Genomic DNA, 27,186 nt, shown 5'->3' on the forward strand with positions numbered 1-27,186 from the left:
GCTTTGCTTCGTGGTGTGACTGAAAAGCTCACATTTACTACTTTGCAGGTTTTTAATGTTTCATTTAACGGGACGTAATATTTTCTTAACATGGTCCCTGGAAGCCAAGTGGCTGCAGACCATGAACTCAGCAGCGGTGACTGCTGCGAAGCGCCAGTCCTTGAATCCGTCAGCTGCAGTCTGGATGAAATCCAGCTAACACACATCTGCCTTCTAAACATTCATTACAGGTCGGAATTCAGTCAGACCTTTTTATGCTGGTTTCTGTAAGAATTGAAATGAAGAACCACTTACAACAATGACAGTTTTTATAATTTTGTGCCAACAGTATCTTGTATTTTATATCTTGTAACCTTTGTTTCATCTCTCCCTTTATTTTCTGTCTATCTGCATAAATCATTAAGACTTATGGGGTTATTGTAGTAATTGTATTATAATGCAGTAAGTAATGCAAAGTCATTGATATGTTATCTCAAGCGCATTTCTTGTTTGCATACAATAACATTTTCCCATAAGATCATTACTTGTTGGCACAAGGTAATAACTTTTTTGTACAAGATGGTACGTTTTTTTTTTTTTTTTTTTTACATTTTGGAACTTATTAGTATTGAACTCAGCTGATCACACAGTCTTGTGGGAATGCAGAGCTTTACTAATCCATTGCCAAAATAATAATTTCCTTTTTTCTATCTTGTTTCTTGACAGCATGGGAACTCATAGGTTGGCACAACTCTAGATTGTAAATGTGTTTGCCAGAATGAGTATATGAACGCTGGTGGCATCAAAAAATAGATAGGCTCTGGGTACGTTGATTGATTTGGTTCTTTCAGGCTGTTGTATTTCGTCACTGTAACACTGGGCTATATAAGAGATTTTTCTTTTGCACAGATGTTGGATTTAATGGCGCTTAGAGATGTTTTGCACGTGGCAACTGGTAGCAAATCAGATAAAGTGCCATGTTATGGCCATCTGCAGTAATGACTCACTTGAATCAGTGAGTCCGGCTTGGAAATTCTAATGAATACACATATGCCCTCAAAACATTCATCTGAGGGAAATGTAATCACACTCTATTGCATTGGGCAGCGCTGTGAAGGCCTCCATGTGTTCTTGATGGAGGTTTTGTGGATGTATCTAATTAAAAACATCTTACTGAAGAGTTTAGTCACTTTCTCTCCAATAGGAGCATGGAATATAGGAAAAGTTGGATTTCCAGCCTCTGATGGTCTGAGGGCCCAGGTTCACCCTGTGTGTGGCTTCTGGTCTTTTAAATAATTAAAGATGTGTGAATATACACACTCATTTATATTATCAATTTAAATCACAAGGGCCTTTTACTAGGCTCCTTTAATCCAATCCCACATTATCATCTAAATGTGAGACCACTGTTGTCAGGCCCGAACTCAAAACAGGACTCAGGAGCAGAGAATGACAGTGAGCAGACTTTATTGAGTCAAGACAACCTCTATGCAGAGCAAACAAAGGGGCTATGAAACCTGATCTATGAAAATACTCAACTACTCTAGAGAAAACAAAAAACACTCCAAAGGAGGAAAATATCTCAATCACGGATCTATAAAAATTATCAAAATCAAAATCACTCACAGAGAGGAAAATCAAAAGGCTACAAAACTTTAAACTAAAGTCTCTCCGAATGGAGAAAGAGCTAACAAAGAAACAGAAAGAACAGGACAGAAACAAAAAAACTCTCCTAAAAGATGGAGGCTAGACTCACTACAACTATGAACTATATGAACTGAAAATCACTCCAAAGGGAGGCAAACCAAGAAAGCAAATTACTCAAAAGACTATAAATGCTAAACTAAACTACAGAAGTTACAACAAAAAATCACTCTGACGAGGAAACAAGACTTACAAATACAGACTGTGGCTGTGAGCTATGATGCAGGCTTTGGTGATCGGACATAAGACGAAACACTTCGGCACAGGACAAAGGGAGACGCAGACTATTTAAACACATGAGGGTAATGGGGAACAGGTGGACACAATCAGGAATCAGGGATGACGAACAGGTGACACAAGAGGAAGGGCAAGTGATCTGAAACGAGAGGAGAGTTAGACTTTCAAAATAAAACAGGAAATGACAAGACAATAACCCAAGACAGGACGACCTCACCGCAGTGTGACAGTACCCCCCCCCTAAGGGCCGACTCCTGACGGCCCAGGAAGTTCAGGATGGTCCCTGACAAAGTCGTCTATGAGGGACCGGTCCAGTATGAAGCGGGACGGGACCCACTGACGCTCCTCTGGGCCATAACCCTCCCAGTCAACCAGGTACTGCTTGCCCCGACCCCGGGTGCGCACTGCCAGCAACCTCTTGACCTTGTAGACAGGACCCCCGTCTATAACTTCCGGAGGAGGAGGGGGCGGGGGGGCCGGGACCATGGAACTGTCCTTGACTGGTTTGACCTGGCTTACGTGGAACGTGGGGTGGACACGGAGAGACCGGGGCAGACGCAGGCGAACTGCTGCAGGGCCAATAACCTTAGTGATGGGGAATGGCCCCACGAAGCGTGGTGCCAATTTCCTCGAGGTGGTTCGGAGGTGAAGGTTCTTGGCTGAGAGCCACACTCTCTGGCCTGGCTGGTATGCAGGAGCGGGCCGTCTTCTCCGGTCCGCGGCCTTTTTGACCCGGTCTCCCTGGCGGATAAGGAGCTGCCGGGCGGCCGCCCAGATTCGTCGGCAACGGCGGATCATGGCATGGGCGGAGGGCACCGACACTTCAGGTTCCTGGTCCGCGAAGACAGGAGGCTCGTAACCATACGCACATTTGAAGGGTGAAAAACCTGTGGCTGAGGTGGGCAGGGAGTTGTGGGCATACTCGACCCAGACCAGGTGTTTGCTCCATGTTGAGGGGTTCTGGGACACCAAACATCGGAGGCCGGTTTCCAACTGCTGGTTGATGCGTTCGGTCTGTCCGTTGGCCTCCGGGTGATAGCCTGAGGTGAGACTAGCCGTGGCCCCGATGAGACGACAGAACTCCTTCCAGAAACGTGACACAAACTGGGGCCCCCGGTCAGAAACAATGTCCCTAGGAAATCCGTGGACTCTGAAGACATGGTTAATCATAATCTCAGCCGTTTCTTTGGCTGTGGGCAATTTGGGCAAGGCTATGAATCTAGTCATTTTGGAAAATCTGTCTACCACCGTAAGAACCGTGGTGTTACCTTGGGAGACTGGGAGCCCCGTGACGAAGTCCATGGAGATTTCGGCCCATGGTCTGGAGGGGATGGGCAGCGGCTGAAGAAGTCCCATACGTGGCCTGGAGGACGTCTTATTCCTGGCACAGACCGAACAAGCCTCGACGTACTCCCGGACCTCCCGTTCCATGGATGACCACCAGAACCTCCGGGAGATGGCATACATGGTGCGCCGTACCCCCGGATGACAGGAAAGCAGCGAGGTGTGAGCCCAGTGGATCACCTGTGGGCGCAGCTCAGCCGGGACAAACAATCGATTCTCGGGACACCCACTAGGTGGCAGGCTCTCACCGTTTGCATGCTTAACCTCATTTTCTATCTGCCAAGTCACCGCTCCAACCACACAGGTCCGTGGAAGGATTGGCTCTGGTTCTTTGGCAACAGGCTCGGGGTCGTAGATTCGTGACAGGGCATCGGGCTTGACATTCTGGGACCCCGGCCTGTAAGAAAGAGAGAAGGAGAAGCGGTTAAAAAAAGAGTCCCCACCTGGCCTGGCGAGAATTCAGTCTCTTGGCTTTACGTATGTATTCCAAGTTCTTATGGTCGGTCCAGACAATAAACGGATGTTCCGCCCCCTCAAGCCAGTGTCTCCACTCTTCCAAGGCCAGCTTGACCGCCAGCAGCTCCCGGTCGCCGACGTCATAGTTCCGCTCCGCCCTGGACAGGCGCCGCGAAAAGAAGGCGCAGGGATGCACCGTCCCGTCCTGTTCCGACCGCTGGGACAGGACTGCCCCAACCCCTTCATTGGAGGCGTCCACCTCGACCACAAACTGCCGCAGAGGATCAGGCATCGTGAGAATGGGAGCCGTGGTGAAGCGGGTCTTGAGGTGCTGAAAGGCTGCCTCTGCCTCCGGAGTCCAGAGGAATGGCTGCTTCGTGGAGGTGAGTGCATGGAGCGGAGCCGCTATAGCACTGAAGTGTCTGATAAACCGCCTGTAAAAGTTAGCAAAGCCGAGGAACTGCTGGACTTTTTTGCGGCTATCAGGCGTGGGCCACTTGGCCACAGCGCTCACTTTAGCCGGATCCATCTGCACCCTTCCAGGGGCTACAATGAAGCCCAGGAAGGAGACGGTGTCGGCATGAAACTCACTTTTTTCTGCTTTCACATAGAGCTTATTCTCCAACAACCGTTGGAGGACCTGGGATACATGGTTTCTGTGAGTTTCTAGATCTGGTGAGTAAATGAGAATGTCATCCAAATACACATACACAAACCGGTCTAAAAAATCCCGGAGCACATCATTAATCATAGTCTGGAATACAGCTGGGGCATTAGTGAGACCGAAAGGCATGACTAAGTACTCGTAGTGGCCGCTAGGAGTATTAAATCCTGTTTTCCATTCATCCCCCTCTCTGATCCTGATTAAATGATAGGCATTGCGTAAATCTAGCTTGGTAAATACCTTAGCCTGCTGCAGCTGGTCGAAAACAGACGTCATCAGGGGCAGGGGATAGCGATTTTTGACGGTGATGGCGTTTAGGGGGCTGTAGTCGATGCAGGGCCTGAGAGATCCGTCCTTTTTCCCTACAAAAAAGAATCCGGCCCCAGCTGCTGACGAGGAAGGACGAATAAGCCCCGCCCTCAATGATGACTCTATGTAATCTTTCATGGCTGCTTTCTCTGGCCCGGAGATGGAGTACAACCGGCCCTTGGGTATGGGGGAGCCAGGAATCAAGTCTATGGCGCAGTCGTAGGGCCGGTGTGGGGGAAGTGACAAGGCCTTGCTTTTGTTAAAAACCTCTCGGAGGTGGTGGTAGCAGGAAGGCACGGAGCTCAGGTCGGAGGTTTCAGAGTCTGTGGCAGAGGTGACAGAGAAGTGATTAATAGCAGTCATGTTATTCCCCTGGACCGGAACCGGTTTGCGGTGGTCCACACAATCCTTCCCCCATCCCATAATAGCCCCTGTTAACCAGTTCACGTGGGGGTTGTGTTGACATAACCAAGGGTAGCCTAAAACCAGAGACTGAGAGGGTGAAGTAACTAAGTAAAGGGTCAGGAGTTCCCAATGCCCCTGGATCTGCAGATCCAGTGGTTCAGTGGCGTGAGTGATCAAAAACAGTTTTTTACCGTTGAGAGCCCTGGCTTTGATGGGGCTGGCCAGGGGGTTCGATTTTAACCCCAATGTCTCCGCCAGCCCCCAGTCAATTAAGCTCTCATCGGCCCCAGAGTCTATGAGTGCCTCAATGTTCATAGTGATGGCATGGTGCGTTACCTTAACAGGCGTCAGGCTGCGCGGAGCGCGGTCCGTGGCTGGGGGTTGACTCACCTCCTGGATCTTTTTGGCCGGACAGGTAGCGACGAGGTGATTAGATTTGCCGCAGTAAAAGCAGCTGCCTTCCTGCTGGCGTCGTCGTCGCTCCTCCGGTGTCAGCCGTGTCCTGCCAAGCTGCATGGACTCCTCTTCCCTGGTGGGGAAGGAGGGAAAACGGTGCTCAGGCGGTGAATCACGGAGAACTTGCCCCCCCGGGGCAGGAAAACACGGAGCCCTCTCCGACCTCGAACCACTGCTCCGCGGTTGCCGGAGCTCACGAACCCGGCTGTCAGTCCGGATGGCAAGCGAGATGAGTGAATCCAGGTCCGCAGGCAAATCCAGGGGCAACAGCAGCTCCTGGATATGAGTCGCCAGCCCCTTCAGGAAGACATCGTACAGGGCGGTGTTATTCCACCCACTCTCCGCCGCCAGGGTGCGAAAGCGAATAGCATAGTCGCACACCGAGTCCCGGCCCTGTGTCACTCTGCTCAACTCCCTGGCCTTTTCCCTGTCAGTCGACACAGGATCGAAAGTCATCATGAGAGCAGTTTTGAAGTCTGTAAAAGAGGAGCAAAGCGGAGAGTCTCGAGCCCACTCAGCGGCGGCCCAAGCTTTGGCTCTCCCTGTCAGGTAGGAAATCATGAATGCAATTTTAGACTTGTCTGTGATGAATGCGTGCGGGAGCTGTTCAAAATGTATAGAACAATCAATAAGGAAAGCCCTGCATTGCCCTGGTTCCCCCGAGTATCGCTCCGGGGAAGCCAACTTGATTCCCATCCCGGCCACGCCCTGGGACGCGGCCGCAGCAGGAGCTGGGGGTTCCGGCGCCGCTGATGGTGGGGCTGTCTGCCGCAGGTGGTCCGTCAGCTCCCTCACCTGGGCCGAAAGCTGGCCAAGCTGACCCACCATCGCCGTCTGGAACTCTTCCTGACGAGAGATGCGGGCTTCCTGAGCCTGTAACGTGGCCGCCCACCGGCCAGCCTCTGCTGAGTCCATACTGGCCGAAGTGTACTGTCAGGCCCGAACTCAAAACAGGACTCAGGAGCAGAGAATGACAGTGAGCAGACTTTATTGAGTCAAGACAACCTCTATGCAGAGCAAACAAAGGGGCTATGAAACCTGATCTATGAAAATACTCAACTACTCTAGAGAAAACAAAAAACACTCCAAAGGAGGAAAATATCTCAATCACGGATCTATAAAAATTATCAAAATCAAAATCACTCACAGAGAGGAAAATCAAAAGGCTACAAAACTTTAAACTAAAGTCTCTCCGAATGGAGAAAGAGCTAACAAAGAAACAGAAAGAACAGGACAGAAACAAAAAAACTCTCCTAAAAGATGGAGGCTAGACTCACTACAACTATGAACTATATGAACTGAAAATCACTCCAAAGGGAGGCAAACCAAGAAAGCAAATTACTCAAAAGACTATAAATGCTAAACTAAACTACAGAAGTTACAACAAAAAATCACTCTGACGAGGAAACAAGACTTACAAATACAGACTGTGGCTGTGAGCTATGATGCAGGCTTTGGTGATCGGACATAAGACGAAACACTTCGGCACAGGACAAAGGGAGACGCAGACTATTTAAACACATGAGGGTAATGGGGAACAGGTGGACACAATCAGGAATCAGGGATGACGAACAGGTGACACAAGAGGAAGGGCAAGTGATCTGAAACGAGAGGAGAGTTAGACTTTCAAAATAAAACAGGAAATGACAAGACAATAACCCAAGACAGGACGACCTCACCGCAGTGTGACAACTGTCTTACTGGAGGATCCGATTATTTCAGTTTAGTAATGTGATATATCTGTTGATTGGTTTATTTGAAGGCCAAAGGACACGTACAATGCTTACACAGGTGATGATGTGTTAATATGACCCACAGCTCTTTTGTTGCCTCAAGAACCACAAATAGGCTCATCTGGCCTTTTGCTTTCAGAAGTTTTTCTCCATCCATCCATCCATTTTCTGTACCGCCTATCCCTTTCGGGGTTGGGTGGGGGTGGGGGGTGGGGGGGGGGCTGGGGCCTATCCCAGCTGTCAACGGGCGAGAGGCGGGGTACACCCTGGACCGGTTGCTAGTCGATCGCAGGGCAACATGCAGAGACATACAACCATTAACGCTCACACTCACGCCTAAGGGCAATTTAGAGTCAACACAGTTTTTGGTCTGTGGGAGGAAGCCGGAGTGCTCGGAGAAGAACATGCAAACTTCACACAGAAAGGCCCCGTCCGAGGATCGAACCGGTGAGGCATTCGCACTACCTGCTGCGCCACCGTGCAGCCCAGTTTCTCTCCATTTCTGGTAAAACTCTCTTTACATGAGGCTCCCAGGTCAGCTTATTAACCAAACAATACTGAACAGGGGTTCTTTCTTAACATGAAGAAATGGAACTCATTAGCTGGATGAAAAAGATAATGAGAAGGGAATGAAGGTATTGTTGTTTGAAGGTCATATCCCATTAAATATAGAATCAATTGTAATATCATTCACTTTTATGTCTCATACAGTATTTCTGTCTTTTTCCTGCCACACTCCTGGAGTAGACCTCCCAGATAATCCTGCCAAACACTGCACACCATCCCAAGGTCACCAACAACTCTTTGAGTGAATTGTGTTCTTTGTGTACCCACTTTGTAACCATAGCACAAAGTCTTATGCTTATCACATATTACACAATTTTCAATTTTTTTACTGCACCTTGTCACTGTAATAAAATGCCTTATTCCTTGGGGTTTGAACACACATGTAATACATGCAGTCAGCACTCACCTAGATGTGACACAGTAGGCTATGGATTGCAGATGGGAAGGACCATAAAGCCCAAAGATATGTAATCTTGGTTCAGTCTGTTAGTATGTGCATGGTCTGCGATGACGCAATGGAAATGGTCCACAGCTGCCAAAATACAACTGAACAAACTTTGTCTTTCTTGAACTAATTATGACCACATTGATTTCCAGAGCAGTGAGTAGCGAGAGACGTATGTACTGAGTCATCAAATGACTCTGACTGACTGTTCTTCCCTGGAAGTGTGCTGGCAAACCCACACGCACAATGGAAGGAAAAAAAGCAAGCAAAGACCTAAATTGCATAATGGCAAGTGGAGGACCAAAAAAAAAAAAAAAAAAACACAGGGGGGATGGAGAGCATCAAGAAACAGCATCAGTTACGAAGCAATTTTCAATCAAGTACAGCAGAAGTGATGCACATGAGCATGAGCATGAATGTGGAAGTGGGTCTTGAGCTTCCCCAGTGTGTTAGTGCAGTGGATCCCCGCCTCTTTGACCGTATGTACTCATATGGTCTCATACTCATATGTCTAATCATTGACACCTCCCATCATGTTCCCGGTGTGGTTATCTAATCTAATTTCAAACTGAATGGTATGTAAAACTATTTATAATTTACAAGTTGACATTATATACATGTGAGTTGTAAAAGTTTTGGTTGGTTTAGTCAAGCTTGCATTTGTACTCAGTGGAGGACGTTTCACCCATTTTTCCATTTGTTTTAGCCATCAAATTCAGCCATATTGCTTTTGCTCTCATTCAACCATTTGTTGATTACTATCAACCATTTATCCATTACATTAATTAACATTAATGAACAAAATAGAGACTGTTGGCTGTCATGACTCCACAATGATGAAACGATCTTCCGTCGCAGATGAAAACTCTATTCAGATGGCACCAATGATTTCTCTGACTTGTATTGTTTCTAAACGTAGCACTCGAAGTGCTTCATCTTATTTGCTGAAGCTGATGTAGTTGCACGATTCTTTTAGTTTATATGCACATGGTTGAATGCACTTATTGTTAGCAGGTTTGGATAAAAGTGTCAGCTAAGTAAATGCAATGTAAAGAAATATGAAGCTTTTATTATTTTTAACAAACTATTATAAAATGATGTCAGCTGTTTGTCTTTTCCATTTGAACTATTTATTCATTACTTTTGCCTCCTTCAACCATTTATCCATTACATTACTTTTAGCTGACTGTTGAAACTTCTTTCTCACTTGCTAAACAGTTCTCACGTACTACAATATTTCCAAGTACCCCCAGGCAACTGCAAAATTATTACCTTGGGTACAAGTACTAGCTTTTGGGAATAATGCTAAGAAAGTTGCTAAAAAGGATCAGGACATTGGAAAGCTACATCGAAAAATCAAAACTCACCCTGACTATCACGGAATCATCACGTCTCACCTACTGTACATTGCACATACTTAATTTGTTCATCGTTCTCGATGCCTTTTCATGTGCAAACACTTTTTGAAGCAGCAAGGGTTGATGATAGCCTGCAATTTCATTGATAGGTTTCCGCCACAAAAGCTGTTTAAATGTTACAAATGGACGCCAGATTTAGGCCTTGTGACTGGATTAAACTCTGGGATTATTCGTTTTAGAGTTGATTTTCTATTGTGAGCAGAATGCACATGTGATTTTCTTTAGAGAGTGTGTCTGTGTTTGAGGGAAATCAGGCGGTAGGTGAAAGGGGTTTATAGAAGGTCATTTGGAGTCATCACTTATGTCCGTGCTGACCATGTTGCAAGGACGCTCCCTTTGCAGATGCAATTAATCTCATGATAAATAGCCTTTGTTATGCCTTGAATTCTGTGCTCAGCGATTATTAATGGTACATGTCATCATGATGGTGTCCATGTGTGTGTGTGAAGACACATTCCCACAGCTCAAAATTAAAACACGCTACAAACTTCATGCATCGATTTGATTGTTAACATCGATTAATGTGAATGTGATAATCACTGCTTGTTTACAGCCTCACTCAGAGTGCCTGTGACACAATGTCACCTTGAATACAGAGCTCATATTAATAGCAGCCGCCTATGTTCGGATAAGCTGTAATAATTAGCTATTTAATGACAATATTAGCATAAGGACCTATAGAATTAGCCTTGTCAATCCTCACCATCCCTGTGAGTTTGGGAGGAAAGAGCTTGAACCAATAAATCCCTGACAACATTTTCCCATGTTGTGCTTTTGCCGGAGTTACTTCCACTGTGCTGCCTGACTCATCTTTAATCACTACAGTGTGTGACTAAGCTCTTTAAGTGGTCTGTCTGCATTTCTTTCGTGATCCACAGTTAGACTTCCAGCAACGCTTTAAGAACATCTGTGGTGAAGGGCATTTCTGACAGGACTGAATCTCACTCTGCTGTTGCTCTGTTTCTCCTTCACATCTCAAGGACTATTGCCAGTGTCAGCTAGCCGCCCAACGTACCTAACAGCATCACAGCGGTGCTTGACCCCCTCCGCTCTCCCAGTCCCAGCCAGCCATCCCTCCGCCCCTTTTCCCCCTCGCACTGTATCACACACAGCCAGCTATTGTGCTGCTCTGCTCTTGTGTTGCCTGTGGTGTCTGTGAGGAGGTCCTGTGCCTTCTGTGCCTCCTGTGCTTCATGATCCTGGGAGCTACAGTATGTCCAGCTGTTGTAGCTCCATTATGTAGTCTTTTATACTGGATGTTGATGCAAATAGAGGGATATCAGGCCGTATGTGGGGCTTGTGTAACTCTTTAAAATGTCAGAAAATCTGAAGAATACCCATCCAAATGTCCCTGAGCCTGCTAAAAAAACAGAAAATCAGCAAATCTTCACATTTCAGAATCTGGACGCAGCTTTTTTTTTTTTTTTTTTTTTTTTTTTTTTTTTAAATGACTTAATGACTTCCAATTAATTGATTCATAGTATTCTAATCCTGTCAGCATTAGCTATAGGCTCTAAAATGAAGACTAGAAGTAGACCAGTCCATAACATGTCATTTAATGCATCTGTAGTTCTGCTGTATCCATCCCAGAACCCTTGTAACAAGGTGTCGTGCCTGCATACAAAAATTTGCATGTATTTGCATGTATGGAGTTGCTTGTTTTGTTACAGTCTGTTGTTCCCTCATGAAGCGTGAAGACAAGTAGAAAAGAAAGAATAACAACTTAATTGCAACTATCCAGTCGCTGTCATGTGTCAGATAATGTTTTGCTTTCTCTACAGGGGGAAACCCAGACTCATTACATCTGTACCACTGAGGATTTAATTATTGGAAATGAAAGAGGGAAAAGGTAAGATGCTCTGTGGTAATGTAGATTTTTTATGATACGTAATTGATGCGTGCACGGTCGCCTTGAAAACTTGTAATTTGCAGTATTTAGGCATGTGCTAATCATGAAATGGGGTAGGAGAACTTGTACTCCTTGGAACAGCTAATTTCTAAATTGCGTTTTAAGAAGTCAAACAATGTGATGAATTGTTTCGTCAGTAAAATACCAGAGCACAATGAAAAAATGCCCTTCACCAATTTTCCAAAGCCTAAAGACCCATTTAGTTTGTTTTGTCTGATGAACAGTCCAAAACCCCAAGATGTTCTTTTTATTTCATGTTAGATACAAGCAGCATATTCTCACATCTGAGAAGCTGGAACCAGCAAATCTGTTGGTTCTGTCGGTTGTCTGATCAGTCAGTTGACTAATGAGCACAACGGTACTGAGCACAGTTCAGCTTGACTGTGAACACAGGCATGGAACAGTTGGATCCTGTGCTACCTGACCAAAGTACAACAGAGAGGAGGAAAAAACAACCACCTTGCTTGTTCCATAAAGGAAAAAAGATGCATTTGATGTTTGCTCCACATTCTTTAGTGTTTACGTCATTTCCTAAACAATAACCTTGGAAGCAAACACAGCCCAGCCTCATATCCGGCTCAGGATGAAAACCCACCCATTCCATTATAGCTCCAAGAAGCACCCTGATTCAAGAGGCTGCAGTACCATATCATATTTCAGAGTGAGTGGATGGACTTGAGTGTCTGTATTCCAGGGTAAAATCTGCAGAACGTGTGGTAATGGTTGTTTAGGTGTGCATCAGGGACGGACTGGGAATAAACCTGAGGTGCTCCCAGGTCAAATGAGATATATAGTCCCTTCAGTGAGTTCTGGGTCTGCCTTGAGGGTCTCCTCCCAGTTAGACATGCTCCAAAAACCTCCAGATTTCTGATCAGATGCCCCAACTGCCTCAACTGCCTTTTTTCGACATGAAGGAGCAGGGGTTCGAGCTCCCTCTAGACATCCAAGCTCCTCATCCAATCCCAGCCCCTCTATCCAGGGGAAACTAGACTGGATAGGCGACACACTGTCAGCGGTTACATGTGCTGCAAGCTGTCAAATCTGTATGAGTGTGTGTGTACGTGCCCTTCCTGTGCGTGCCCATGCATCATGTGATATCTTCCTGTCTAACAGCTCAATAGGTTTTACCTTTCTTATTGACCAAAGCCTCTCTGGCCGTCATCTCGGCTCGAGCTGAGCTAAACATGCCACAGCCTGGCTGAGAGTGAGTTAGGGAGGATTGAAAGTGCGCCACGGTAAAGGAAAGGGGTGCGCTTGAAGTATTGCACAAAACAGAATGAGAGAATCATTGCCAAATGCACTACACTACAAGAATCATTTTGTCTTGATCATCTTGTTAATCAGAATTTAAAATAGAATAATAAAACGACTGCACCCTGACCAATCCGCCCGTCCATCTGATGCTCCATTTTACCCTCACTCATAAACACGATCCCGACAAACTTGAACTCCTTCGCTCGGGGCAGCAACTCACTCCCAACCTAAAGGGAGCAATCCGCAGTTTTCTGGCAGAGAACCATGGCTTCAGACTTGGAGGTACTGAGTCTCATCCCAGCCGCTTCACACTCAGCTGCAAATCACCCCAGTGCGTACTGCTAAAAGCAGAGACGAACTTCTGAGGTCCCCAAAGCGGACACGCTCCTCACCCCGGCTGCGACTTGGCATCTTGGCTGTGAATATCACAGGATCGGTGACGAGGGGCAATCTTAGCAGAGTCCAGCGCCCGCTTAAAACGTGCTTGGCTGTGCAGAGAATACGGACACAGCTCCCACTTTGGTTATACAAGGATCGGATTCCATCAAGGCCGTGTCACAAAAGATGACACTGACGAGCGCTTTCACTTTATGAGAAGCTGAACATGTTTCAACAAAATGCACCTGATATAGCCAGCCAGCCAAACCCAAACATTGCTTTTCTCACCCATATTGTCTTACAGCTGCAAAACCTTGACTAACAGTTAAACTGGTACCTCCGCTCTCTCTCTGCTGCCAGTGTCTTCAGGCTTACTCGGCTGAGATTTTTAACAGCGCCTGATGAATAATTTGTTATTTTAAAACCTTTGGCTGCATTAGCCTCAAGGGAATTCAACCTCTTCTCTCTGCTTTTCAGCACGACCGTTATGTTTTGCATGCCTCCTCTGAGGGAGGCCTAAAAATTAGATGGGAAAGGGGCGGGGCCCAGGTGGAGTTAGCACAGCCTGTCTGTAATTGATATGCTAGTAGCTTTACAGCAGTCTTACATGTCTGTTGTAGCAAGTACATGTGCATACATGGACATCGCAAAATAGATATTCAGCAATGCGTTCCGGCAATTTGCTATTGATTTTCAGTGCTGTTGTGTGAGGCATGTTCACTCCAACCGTTTGGTGGTATGAATGACTCTGGCCTCAGGAAGAGTGAGGATAAAATGTGCATTGTGCAATAAATAGTCAGATGCGTGCAGCGTTAAATGCCTTTTAATCTCATCTAAGCCGTAATCTGAACTCTCCCAAGCACAATTGAACCAAGCATCCAGTGCTGAAGCTGATGTGATGCTGTGGGATTGCAAATGTCTCACAGTTCAGATCCTCTTAAACTGATAGGCCTTCATCTGCTGCCCTTCTCTCTTTCAGCTTCCATCTCTGTCTTTGTCGTACTCTTTCTTTCTATTTTTTTTATACCTCAGTGTTTCCCGCTTTCTCTTTTCTGTGACCCCCCTCCCCCATTCATTTTTTTTTCTTACTTGCATCATTTTACTTTCTCTGCCACTCCCATTTACTTCTAGACAATTTGTATGTGGGTGTGTCTGTGAGCTAACAAATATGACTAAATTAACCACCATATGTTTCCTCTCTTAAATCATCGCCTCAGAAGGTGACTGTGCTGTTTGAAAAGCAGTTCAAAGGAAGTGCTAATACATGTGCTCTTTGTCCTTTGTGGAAACTTCACCAGGATAAGGTCATGCACTGTGTAGACATGAGAGGACCCAGGAGCACATGAAGATGTCCCAGAAGACAACTAGAAGTAAGCTCTTTTCCTGTGGATGCTGGAAGACATTTTTATTTTTTATTTTAATTGTTGCTGATGCTTTTTCCTGATTTGTTGTGGGCACAGCAGATTACATGTGAGACTTTTCTCTGTCTTGGTATTCAGGAAAGCGTTAATGTGTTATTTCATTTGCAGTGATGAGAGGATTACAGACTGAAATTTATTCCCTCACAGATTAATGATGAGATCTATGACATCCAGTAATTTTTCATTGGGCTACATGTGCTCAGTATCACCACGCACTTCTGTTATTTTGACCTTCAGGTCACAGAAATAATCTGCAACCCTTACTGTAGAATTGACATGCAGCATGCATGTCAACATACTGTATACCAACATGATAACCATCACTACTGTAGTTTGTGACAGCAGTCTTGTTGCTGTGCTTATTGCCTCCAGCCACTGCCACTTCTCAAAAATGTCAAATCTTGCTTTCTCCAGATTTTGCCTCCTGTGAATCACTGTGGCATGATGCTTTTCAAACTCTTGTCCGTTGATTTAAAGTCGGGCCCTTGCCTTTGCACAGTTGACAACGTCCCTTTGCAATGATTCATTTTCAACAACAGAGCTGTAGAGGCGGTCGTGTAGAAGTTTGCTGTATTTTGGGTTTTGAAATATGGTCTGTCACTGAATGTCAGTTACATTAGATTTCTTGGTACTTGGTAACTTGTCTCCTAAAAGGAAAAGTTAAACATTTTTCAGTCTAGCCATCACCGTGCGGTTGCTAGGAAACCTGGGACTCCAGCAAGTCACTGCCTGAGCAAGAAATAGCTCCACACATAACCTCCTGTAACACTGCGGCTCGTCATTTTCTAACAACAAGATAGAGCAATTGTTATATCTGAACTGAGCCCGGCTCCCCGTGTCTGCCTCTCTCCAGTCCTCTGGCTAAGCTAAGCTAACCAGCTGCATGATATAGCATCATATTTAGTCTACAAGTGAGAGTTGTATCAATCTTCTTGAACTTATTGGGAAGAATTTCTGCGAAGGTGTCTATTATTGTCATTGTGGAAGTCTGTGTATGATCCTGAAAATAATCCTGGCACGCTGACAGCTTGCAGAGTAGCTTACAATATTTCATCACAGCAAAATATGAATTAGTGGAGGTACCTGTACTTCTCGTACTGTCCTGTCAAAATTCAAAAGCTTACCACTGATGTTCAGCTTCACACATGGTCTGGGGATAGAGAGTGCATGCAGTAGCTTGTGCGTAACTAGAAGACATGAGTGACATTTCCTGTCTTTGAACAACTCACACATGCTTTTCAAAAACTTACTCACTCAAATCAAATCAAGCTCACGGAGCTCATGATTACAGTGCATATTACATTTCACTCAAAAGGTCATTTAGCTGGTATGTAAAGGAGAGCCGTTTCAGGTCTTGTTGCAGATGCCGCATATTTAAATTCAAAGGATTCGCCTTGGTTTGCAAGCTTCACTCTCTGTTATCAAATTGAGACCATGATGGGTGGAGTGCTTCCTGTTGAGCTGTGCAGTTGTCTTTAAATAGCCACACATGCTGGGTAGCCCTTGTAATTCATCTCAGTTTCACCTTTCAGTACCCAGCCTGGTACTGATAGTACACCTGTACCTGTTTTTCCTCAAAAGCTTTTACATATTTAAATCTGCGCTGCCCTTTATATCATAACATCAAAGCCATCTCGCTTTAGGTGCCAAGATGTTTGTGTTGTGTGTGAATTGATAATCCTTTTTCTTTAACTTACTGTCATGTCTACTTTGACTCCAGCATGGTGCCTGAGGCTTCTCCCAGTTCTCCTCTTCTTCATCTCCTTCGTCACATACTACTGCTCCTATGCCATACTTCAGAGGTAAGTACACACACATGAACAAGGCCATTTCTTTCTGTCTTTCTCTCTCTGTTGCTCTGGTATTGAGGTCACACAAATACAGAAATGTCCTTTTCCGAGTCACTATAAGTTAACAAGATGACCCACATTCTGACCATCCGCCGGCCGGAGCTGCTGGTCAATTCAGACCCTTGCATATGCCCATTCTTGCACTTTTTGAGTTTTCTGGACCCAGTTACTGGCACACTGTGTTTTTATGGATTCAACAGTGGTTTTCATGCCAGTTGTGGTGATTGTCTGTCTTTCAGCTACGGAGGCACCAGCAAGTCTCCGAACAGTAGCAAGTCGCTGTGTGGTGGCTGGCTAACCCAGAAGAAGTGGGAGAGCCTTAACTTTAAGTGAGTAATGGCATGTCTGTGTTTTTCTTACAAACTGGAGGGAGTGGATGGCTTATTAAGGGACAAAGGTATGCCAGCATTTTTATTGGAGTGTAAGGTGCCAGGCTCCTTGGAACTGCAAGGGCTGCTTTTTACCAGTCATGGAGGAAAAGCATATTTTAGCGAGAAAGAACAGGACTTGTTATAAGAAAGGATTTTCCATCTAAATCATGATTGCACTAAGTTTCAGCACTTGAAGTGGAATGTGTTGATGAAATGGTTTGAAAGGGAGAGTTGATGCAAAATCCAGTGTTGGCTAAGAATGAGCTTTTGATAAAGTTGCATTTTTCAGAGCCAGACAATAGCTTGTTTGTCCTCCTCAGGTTCTGCCTTGTTAAGTAATCATTGTTCCACAGGCCTGAACCCCGTCTCATTTATTTTTTCTTGCTCTATTATCAGTTTATTCAGCTGTATATTTACTGTTGGTCTTTTTTGGGGCTCTGTTCTGGTCCAAAATAGCGATCTTTATGTCTTCATCTGTGGTTTGTCCTAACCTCCTCCAAGGTCACTGTTTATTTCTTTCTTCTTTGACCTTTAAAGCAGTCAAGATTCGTGTTCTCTGTGTTTCCCCCTGTAAAAGAACATGACTTCCACTCCCACATTATGTTGCCGGTTGGTTGTTCTTGGAGTTTCACATCAGTCATTACAGTCACAGGGAGGCCTTCCAGGCAATCACAGTGACATTTCTCTAATTAGACCCCTCCATGGAGATTTATCGTGATCTCCTGCGAAGAGCTAGCAGCCACATGAGGGTAATAAATGTCTGAGAGACTCACTGTCAAAGACAGTAGGTCAGAAACAGCTGGAGTCTGAAGCCAGCGAACACAGAACAGCAACACTTTTACAGATTACAACCTGCCACATTTGCCTCACTCCATAGGCTTTGTGGATATTATTATTTTCTTTTTCCCTCTCCTCTGCAGAGAAATGCCAACAGAGGGTTTTAATGAGGGAAATTGCTTTTGAATGACATCATGTAAATGGCTGGTTTGCTTATAATGAGTCTGGTTTACCTGCTTAATAGATACCAGAACGTTTGGGAAACTGCACATCAGGCTTTTCCGTGTGCCAGTATGAACGCTGTACTGTTTGGCATCACGGCTGGTATTGTCCATTGTGTGGTAGGAGTAGTTTCCTTCATCCTTGCTGCCTCGCACTTTATTCAAATCCTCCCCTCTCTCTCACCCGCAAACCCTGTTGTAATTCATCTATAAAGTGTAATGTTGTAATTCCTGCTCTGACATGTTTCATGCAGCATTAGCAGACGGACGCAGCTCTTTCTGAAACTGGAGGATTTCTTCTGGCGGGAGCATCTGTCAAAGCAGGCATTACCCTATGGCATTAAGGGCAGCGGTATGTTGATTTTTCATTATCCTCTGCTCTTTTCACTCAGTTCAGTCATGTTTCATATCTTGGTATTGCTGCTTGTTTTATGAAGGTCTATGTTTTATATTCTATTCATGCATTCACACATTTTTACTGGTCAGATTCGAAGAACTGAAAATAATTTTTTTGATACTCCTTGACTGAATTCACAATGAATTTATGAGATCGGTGATGCTTTACTGTCATAAATGCAAAGTGTTTTAATGAAAACGTTTAAAACCTTTGGGATTTTTTTGCCCTTTAAACAGTTGAAACACTACACAGCAATCTTTCATGTGAACTGCACTTCTGAGATCAAAGTTTTCAAACAGTCATACCTTTTTCAACTGCTCCATTTCTCGCTTTCCCTCCCAGAGCTGCTGCTACTGAAAGTTCTTGCTGTAATTGCAAATTATCAGGTGCCAGCCAGCATTGAAAAGTAAGTGCGAGCACGCTGAAGCCAATCTGGAACATGATATGAAAGCTCAGCGTTTTATCCCTGCAAACCAGGTTTCTGTTTTTATTGCATGTTGTTGTCATGTATTTTATGTGACGGACTAGAGTTCATAGAGCAGGACAGTAATAATTGTAAAATATTGTACCGTAAGTCCAGGACAAATATCTAATAGCTGACATTACGAGAATATTGTTCTAAAGTTTGTGATTGGTTGAAGATGTGTTCCAGATGTGATCACCCTGTAATAGGTTTTTAGTGACTTCATCACTGTCATTATGGGTACATATGGGCTGCTGTTAGTGCCTCATACTTAGCCACATAACTGTTCTACATAAAAGCACCCTCGGGTGCTGTTGCAGATAAGTTGTCAAAAGATTGGCATTTTGCTTCAGACTGGACAAAACCTGAACACACTCGAGGGAGGGGTAGATGAGCATTAGTGTGCCACTTTTGAACTGTGTGTGTGTGTGTGTGTGTGTGTGTGTGTGTGTGTGTGTGTGTGTGTATTTGTTGTTTTTCTCTCACAGCCTTGAATGCAGAACCTGTGTAGTCATAGGCAACGGCTTTGCCATTAAAAACAGCTCCTTGGGAAGCATCATCAACAAATATGACGTAGTCATCCGGTAAGCACAAAGGACAACACCTTATGAATGTATTGGTGTCATCACATTCAGTTTGTTTGTTAAATGTAGACGCATAGAGTGAAAGAATGAATTAGGGTGTAATGTAGAGAAAATACTTTTATAAACTTGCTTTGCCGCTTTTTGATTCTACTCCAAGCTGTACATTTTTAGAAAGTGACTCTGCCGTGTTTTCCATCTAACGAACTGTGATCCATCAACAACAATAATACAATTCATAACCACCTTCATGTTTCAGGATTGTTAGAGCTGAGAAACGAGGAACAGACTTGCTTGATGACCTTTTAAAGGGAATGTGGTGAAAGCAGGATTTAAATTCACTTGGCCGTACACTCATGATGGACAGCATCCGAGTGTGTGACCGCCTGACCCTGATATAGAGCCGTCCTCACAGCAATTAGCAAACTTTTAGGTCAAGTGAAGTTCTTTAAAGGAGAAAGGAAAACGTTTAGTTTGCTCAGGGACAAAGGCACTCTGCAAATCTGACTTTACAGCCTTGGAATGAACACATGCATTCTGAGTTTTTATAAGCCTCTTTCAAACAGCCAGAATTTGGCTTGGTCACAATGCATTTTTCTCCCCCCGTCAGCTCCCCTCTCGCTCTCTCCCCCCTCACATCTCTCCGTATAGTTTCCTGGCCAAGTAGAGTAAGGTTATTGACACTCAGAATTCAATGCATGCCGGAGACTTTGACGTCATCAGACCTTTTCTGTCATAGTAACGCCGTCAGACTCTGTTAAAGCCTGAGGAGACTCCAGTTTCCAAAGTGCAGACTTATCATTTATCCAAACAAGGTGTCAGTCTGTGCCACCGTGTTTTATATTCTACGGTTGTTTCATCCATATCCATAATATTCACCAACCCTCTTCTCTAAAGTCATCAGACTTCTTATTTGTAATCTCTCCTATCTAAAAAACATCTGCACCTTTCAACATGTCTGAACTGGCCACAGCCCCACAACCTGCCCATTGCTTGGCACAGGACTTTTGTTACTCTGGTGAGGTTCAGCGTGGGATAGTCTGTGGCCCAATGGGGAATGGTGTTTGATTAAGGCCACTTAAATGAAAAAACAATGACAGATAAACTACATTGTTTTCTTTTAAATATTGTCCTCATCTAGATGTATGGAGTGTTGACGACGGCGCTGTTCCTGTTATTTGCTTTGTTGCAAATGTCATTGGGATTCAGGTGTTAGGTGTTCTTACCTCCGAAACAAAACCTGATAGGTTCAGTTTCATTTACGATTCTCTTTGCATACTTTCGGGTGGACTGCAGGGACGAGTATTTGCAATTCTTTATAGAAAACTGAAATTCACGTGGAAAGCTTACCTCAATCATTTGTTTAGCTGGTGCCATGTTTCCCAAATCTGTAGAACAGAGGTGGCAAATGGAAAGTTAGCATGTCCAAGAATAGAACAATTATGAGAATAAGAGCCAAGTTGCAAATGTTGCCTTCGATGCTCAATGTGTCAGAGGTCATGATGGGATTATACCGTATGACTAAACAACACATTTCTCATGAATGATTGCAGAAATGGAAATCATGAATAAAACAAAGCAGAAAAGTCTTGTTCCTCAATGCAGTATGGTGTCCCTGCCTCAGGTTGAATGATGCCCCAGTGCGAGGCTATGAGGAGGACGTGGGGAACAAGACCACAATGAGATTCTTCTACCCTGAGTCGGCCTCTTACAACCCTGGGCTGCACAATGAGCCCGGCACGCTTATGGTCCTGGTGCCTTTCAAGCAGCAAGATCTACGGTGGCTTAAAGAGATCCTATATAATGAGAAGAGGGTACAGGATATGTGTGAGAATGCACTCTCTCTCTCACACACACACACACACACACACACACACACACACGCATTCCATCACACTCTCACAGTCTCACTTTCTTTCTCTCCCTCTCTGCCTCACATTGACACACTCCTTTTAGCTTCTTTTCCAGCCATCCATATCAGGAACAAATACTTAAAAGGTTCGACTCCAGTGATGCCCGTCCCCTTCAGAGTTAAATGTAGTTTCCATCGCAGACATCCTTCACTCTGTTGCTCCCGGCACCTCCGGCCTCCCACTGCTAGTAGTTGCAGGGTCATTACCTGCTAATTTGCACATCGATTTAGTTGCCTCCACACATGTGGGCGTCATGGGTTCAATTGCATCTCTGTTTGTGTAAATGAACTCTGTGTGCAAACTGAAGAAAACGATTATTTTTTACTCTTTTTCTGACCTTTTGTTCATTTCAATTCCGCAGCTTGGTGTTTCTTATCTTTCTCTTTGTTTATCTGCGCACTCCAGGTCAGGAAAGGCTTTTGGAAGCCCCCTCCCCAAATCTGGTTAGGTGACGTCAGTAAAATCAGAGTGCTGGACCCCCACTTTCTGCACCAGACTGCAGACCGACTGCTCCAGATCCCTCTGCATCCCAAGAGCAAACAGGTGAGAGATCGCTTCCACTTTATTGTTCTGATGGAGCTGCAGATGTGGAGATCACAATTTTAGAAGCAGACATTTTGGTTCAGGTCCACACCAGATTGTTGCCTTGTCCTTCATCAAAGCAAACTTCATTGGTCCATTAACTGTGGTGGCTATGCTTCTCTGTTGTAGTTCATTAATACTGACCATTTCTGGCATCCTCCACTGAATTTTCCCACCAGAACCTTCTCTCTCATTTGTTCCCTGACTCCCATACCTCCCTTTTTTCTCTTTTTGCCCTTCTCTACTTCCCACATGAATGTTAACAAGGCTGGAAGAAACATCCACTGATAAGCCACAGCTCCTTGAGTGATATGTCTTGAGTGCTGTGATAAACAGTTTACTGGAAGAGGCATTTCTCTTGAAATGTAGCTGGGTCAATAGCAATTTTGCGGATCCAATTACTGCAAAACATGATGAAGATTAGCTTCTGCGTGGCATTCTGGCTCCTCATTACAAGATAAGCTGCTCATGTCTTTATAGGCTGCACAGTGAATCCCTTGGAAATAATTGGCTTTTGAAGCAAAGCCAAAATATTGTATAAATTTCAACCAGATGCTCTGTTTTTAGAAAAAGCACGGTTCCCAGTGTTCCTTCTCAGCAAAGCAGATTATTGCCGTTTTCTCTTTAAAAGAAAAGTCAGGATTTTGTAGTTTTTTGATGGTTTTTAAGGTTTAGTTGCTCCTCACTGAGCATGTTCTTTTACGCTTGACTCAAAGAAACAAATGTGACAGTGAGTAAAAGCTAGATAAGAGCAGGATAAATTCATCAAAACAAAACTAACAAAAGTGGAAACACAGCGATTGTGCAATGAGAAAACATGACGCATAACTTCTTTTCTGGAGTGTACCGTTGATCTGTTTTTGTTTCGCAAACTGGACCTCATCTCCCTCTTTGGCCGAGGCGATTGGATCTTGAAACACCCTGCGATTTGACTTGGACTATTACTCATGTAGAATGATGCTTTTATTGGCCCATTGCATCCCATCTGCCATGTGGGGCTTGTTGTGTGTTTAGTGGGATTGTCTCTGACATGGGCCTCAGCCAGATTTTTTTTTGTTCTGGTTGTTCCCTCTCTGGAGCCCTTTTTTTGTCGAAGAGTGTGTGTAGTACTCTGTAGTACAAACACAACTGGCTGGTGCATGAGAAGAGAGAGCAGTGGGAGGGCAGCGTTCCTACAGGCGATCAGCGGGCTCGCCCAACAGGATCTCTGCACCATCTGCACAGGCTGCATGGAGAAGGCCAGGGGGAAGAGCGTGGTGGGCAGGAGGAGGAGAAAGATGGAGGGAAGCAGCGATCAGGAGAACTGGGCCCTGCAGCGAGTTCAAGTTTGCTGAAACTGAATAAGCTTCATTCTGGGCTGCAATATTGTACATCTTTTCTTAACCAATGACCATTTAACATGCTGAACACACGGGGAAGCCTAGATTTCTCTCACCTCTCATTCTGTCTTGTCTTCTTCTGTCTCAGCCAAATACCAGCAGGAGTCCTGACTGTAGCATACCACCTCTTTGCAGACACGCCACCCTCCCTCAACTAATGACCCTGCCAGATAGACACATACACACGCAGGCACAAAGTAGTTACAAACGCTCAGGCAACTACTTCTCATCTCCCTTTTCCTCCCCTCCTCTTTGCTCTACAGTCACACATGCACCCACATAACTCTGATGTTCACACCCATCTCCCCAAACACAGGCTTGTGTTGAGCTCTTGCACTGTAGGTCTGGGTTGCAGTGGTGACAGTATGCAGCCCCCCTCGACCCCTCTCACCAAGGCTCCATGGGCCTGCGTCCAAACTATGCGCCGGGCCGCTGCAGAGCTCTGGTGTTCACCCGTGTGCTGCCGACCACATGAGGATAGTACACACAGATTTTCAGCTGTGTCTCATTGCGGGGTGCTCATCAGTTTCTGAATTGAAGAAAAAAGACAGTCACGCTCAGTGCAATAGGAAATTGATCTGGGGTAATGTTTCACAAGAAAGAGGATGTGCACTTTCTTCTTGAGGCTGTCATGGTCAGATTACGTTCTCACTGCAGTAGACCTCAAAGTCATTAAGACAGACACTTTTTGTTTCTAAAATGTAACGATTAGTGCAAGTAGGAGTAAGCCTGGCAACATGCACACGCAGATCAACATATATTTCTGAATGCACATGTGCTCATCCTCTTTCTGTCATTCGTTTCTGATCAAGGAAAGCAGAAATAGAGTGCCTCTGTCTTAGCCATTTGAGAGCTGTTGTGGTTGAGGTTGTCAGGCGAGCAGCAGAGACTTGAGGAAGTCATTGCTTCCGGCCAAGAAATAACACACGACCCTGTAAAACACAACAACAGATTCAACAACTGAGATAAAACATACTCAGGTGTTAAGAGGATTTACTTTTTGACAGAGCCAGGCAAGCAGTTTCCCAGAAGGCGAGCAATTTCCCCCTTCTTCTAGTCTGTATGCCAAGTTAAGATAACTGGCAACTAGCTGTGGCTTCATTAATCATGGGGAAGAAAGCAAGTTAAAAATGTTGATCTATTCCTTTAAAGAGCCTGCTGCTCTGTTCGGGTAGTACCTAAAAATCAATGAGATTATATTAATGTTTGAATAATTTATAGGTATCATTTTATCTGAATCTATAATTATCTGAAAAAAGACCTTTAGTTTTGGTCAAAAATCAATGCTGTAGGCAATCATTAAACCCTGGCTAGAGGAAATGTGGGAGGTGGGCCACTGTAAACAGTGTTGCATGCAACAGAAGTTTCCTTGTAGACAGGGTTCTCACAGAGGAAAGTTGATGATAACATGGAAAGGGCCTTTGGGAAAGTGTGCAGCTTGTTGGGGAGGGCTGGAAGAGAAAGTTTCTTCTATCTTGTGGTCATGTGGAAGTGATTCTTCTTGTTGCTTCTGTGAACGTGGATAATCATTGACAGGGTCCAGGGAAATGGCCAACAGCACAGGGAAACCTCACAGTGAGAGGAACAGCACAACAAACTCATCTCAACTCATTAAATCTCACATTAATTTTCTGTTTCTAAAACAAGGCCAGTGGGGTCAGATAATGTCACTTTATTTCTTTGTGTTTTCAGCATAGGTAGATCACAAGTGACAAGCAGGACAACTGCAGAAAAATGTGTTTAGCACCATTTTTAGGACAAGGATTTCTTTTGTGGAGGCCAACACAGGACGTTGCAGTTTCCTTTTCAATAGAAAATAAACATTTTGACACACAGATGAATATAGAGCACTGCAAACAGGCAGAGGGGGAAGACATGCAACAAAGGTCCCCAGCTGGAATCAAACAAGAGTACTTGGTTTGCTCGGTTCACCTGGATGCCCTCGATTTGTGTACAGTATCCTGTACAGTCAGAAGGCTGACCAATCCCTTTGGAGGATATGTAAAGTGGACTTTGGCATGTTTATTGTTTTACCAACATTAAATTTACCTCTTCACCATGATGCACAGCAGTAAGTGGTCCCTAAAGTGCTTCCGCTAAATATTGATGTGGGGGGGTCCGTGCTTCTAAACTTCTTTTTGTCATGCAGATTTTCTGTTGATCAAGGCTTCATTCATTCATTGTAGTCAGCAAAGGCAGTGAATGCTAAATATGCAGAAAATGCCTTAAAGTGCCTTAAAAGCAGCTCTGCTTACATGCAGCCAATGAAGGGATTTCATTAGGGTGATGTGCTGTGAGGAAAATGTCCTGACTGCAGCTTTTTGAAACATTTATGTCTGAGAAATAGGACGATATTTTATCCCTTTATCAGATCATAGACTAATGACAACAAAGTGTGAATTCGAACGAGGGACGTTGGTGCTTTGGACCCCTCAGTTATGGGGAGACCCATCTACAGTAACTTTTTTCTTGTTAGATCTGTGTAGATTATTCTTGTAATAAACATGTATGGTTTTTGATTGTGGCGGCACGGTGGAACAGCAGGTAGTGCGCGTACCTCACAGCAGGAAGGGCGCCAGTTCGATCCCCGGGTCAGGCGAGGCCTTTCTGTGTGAAGTTTGCATGTTCTTCCCGTGCATGCGTGGGTTCTCTCCGGGCACTCCGGCTTCCTCCCACAGACCAAAAACATGCTCATTAGGCTAATTGGTGACTCTAAATTGTCCTTAGGTGTGAGTGTGAGTGTGAATGGTTGTCTGTCTCTATATGTTGCTGGATGGATGGTTTTGGATTGTAGGGAACTCTGTTTGCTTATGTGTGTTATGTGTGTGTTATATTATTGTTGTCTCATTGTTTAGAATTTTAATTGATTAATTAGTTTTATGTTATGTATATGTGTGACCATGGCTATGGACCCATAGTGGCTGAAGGCCACTATGAAATATGTTTTTTTTTTTTTTTTTTTTTGCTTGTAAACATAATCTCCACTCACTATTATTAGTATAGGCAATGAACAAGGTTGTCAGCTTGTCTCAGTTTTGTTTAGATGAAGCAGAAAACAGTTTGTCATCTGCATAAAAGTCGGAACAGATACTGTATTTGCTAATGATAGAACCTAGTAACAGCCATGAAGGAGACAACACACACACAAAATGAGGTTCTTGTCTGACAACATGTTTTTAACCTTCCTTATACGGGCAGGTTAACACTGATTTGATACAGTACCGTCTTTGTTGCACAACAATACAAAAGCACCAAAATGCACCAGAATCCTTATTTTCTTTCTTTCTGATATCAACGACTATTCTGATTATTTTCATATCAACTGTGTCAGTGAGAACTTTTTCTGATTTTTTATTTATTTATTGCTTAAGATAAACCAATTTCCCAATTACTTTGCCTCAAAACATCAAGTGGTAAATTAACCTCAGGTTCTGCCATCAAGAGAGCTTGTCCTCTGAAGACGCTGTACTAGTGAGTAAGCTGCTGGAAAACGAGTTTGCATTGTGAGACTTGCTAATGTGCAGTATCTCTTCTATCCAGCAACCAAGACCGCTAGGGTGCAGGCAGTGCTGTGTAAGAGAAAATACTGCTGTGCTGAACAAATCAGCAGTGATTGCTTTAAAACAGTAAACTGCACGAAGGATGTTGTACTTTGACCTAATGCTAGTTACCTTTTCTCTGAGCTGCAAGGCATCAGATATAGATAATGAGGAAACAGCTGAAAATGAAATGTAAAGACTATCTTTAAAGAAATTAAATAAAATGATGCACTATTGCCAATATCAGAATGTTCTGGTAAAATGTTGAGGTTGTTTTGGTTTGCCAGAGGCCCACATGACATGACATATTTGACATTACACAGCACTCATTTTGCAGACTCTTTTTCTCAAGGCAACTCATAATAAGTGTGTTCAGCCTCTGTAGGAACAAGTTAGATGTCATCAAAAATGGTTTGGGTTTTGTAAGTTTTGAG

General features: G+C 44.4%; 1 protein-coding gene across 2 annotated transcripts in view; it reads left to right on the forward strand.

The window, feature by feature from the left end:
- st3gal4 (ST3 beta-galactoside alpha-2,3-sialyltransferase 4) overlaps positions 1–27,186 on the forward strand; it is a 30,183-nt gene that overhangs the window by 1,038 nt on the left and 1,959 nt on the right. For both annotated transcript variants that reach the window (XM_070970856.1, XM_070970857.1), the window contains exons 2-10: positions 11,499–11,566; positions 14,557–14,628; positions 16,400–16,481; positions 16,769–16,858; positions 18,153–18,250; positions 18,638–18,701; positions 19,247–19,342; positions 20,964–21,153; positions 21,658–21,795. In XM_070970856.1, coding sequence (XP_070826957.1) covers positions 14,601–14,628; positions 16,400–16,481; positions 16,769–16,858; positions 18,153–18,250; positions 18,638–18,701; positions 19,247–19,342; positions 20,964–21,153; positions 21,658–21,795 — 786 coding nt within the window. In that variant the 5' untranslated portion in view covers positions 11,499–11,566; positions 14,557–14,600. The remainder of the gene's footprint in view (positions 1–11,498; positions 11,567–14,556; positions 14,629–16,399; positions 16,482–16,768; positions 16,859–18,152; positions 18,251–18,637; positions 18,702–19,246; positions 19,343–20,963; positions 21,154–21,657; positions 21,796–27,186) is intronic.

The sequence above is a fragment of the Chaetodon trifascialis genome, chromosome 9 (genome assembly GCF_039877785.1).
Source record: "Chaetodon trifascialis isolate fChaTrf1 chromosome 9, fChaTrf1.hap1, whole genome shotgun sequence".
Taxonomy (NCBI): domain Eukaryota; kingdom Metazoa; phylum Chordata; class Actinopteri; order Chaetodontiformes; family Chaetodontidae; genus Chaetodon; species Chaetodon trifascialis.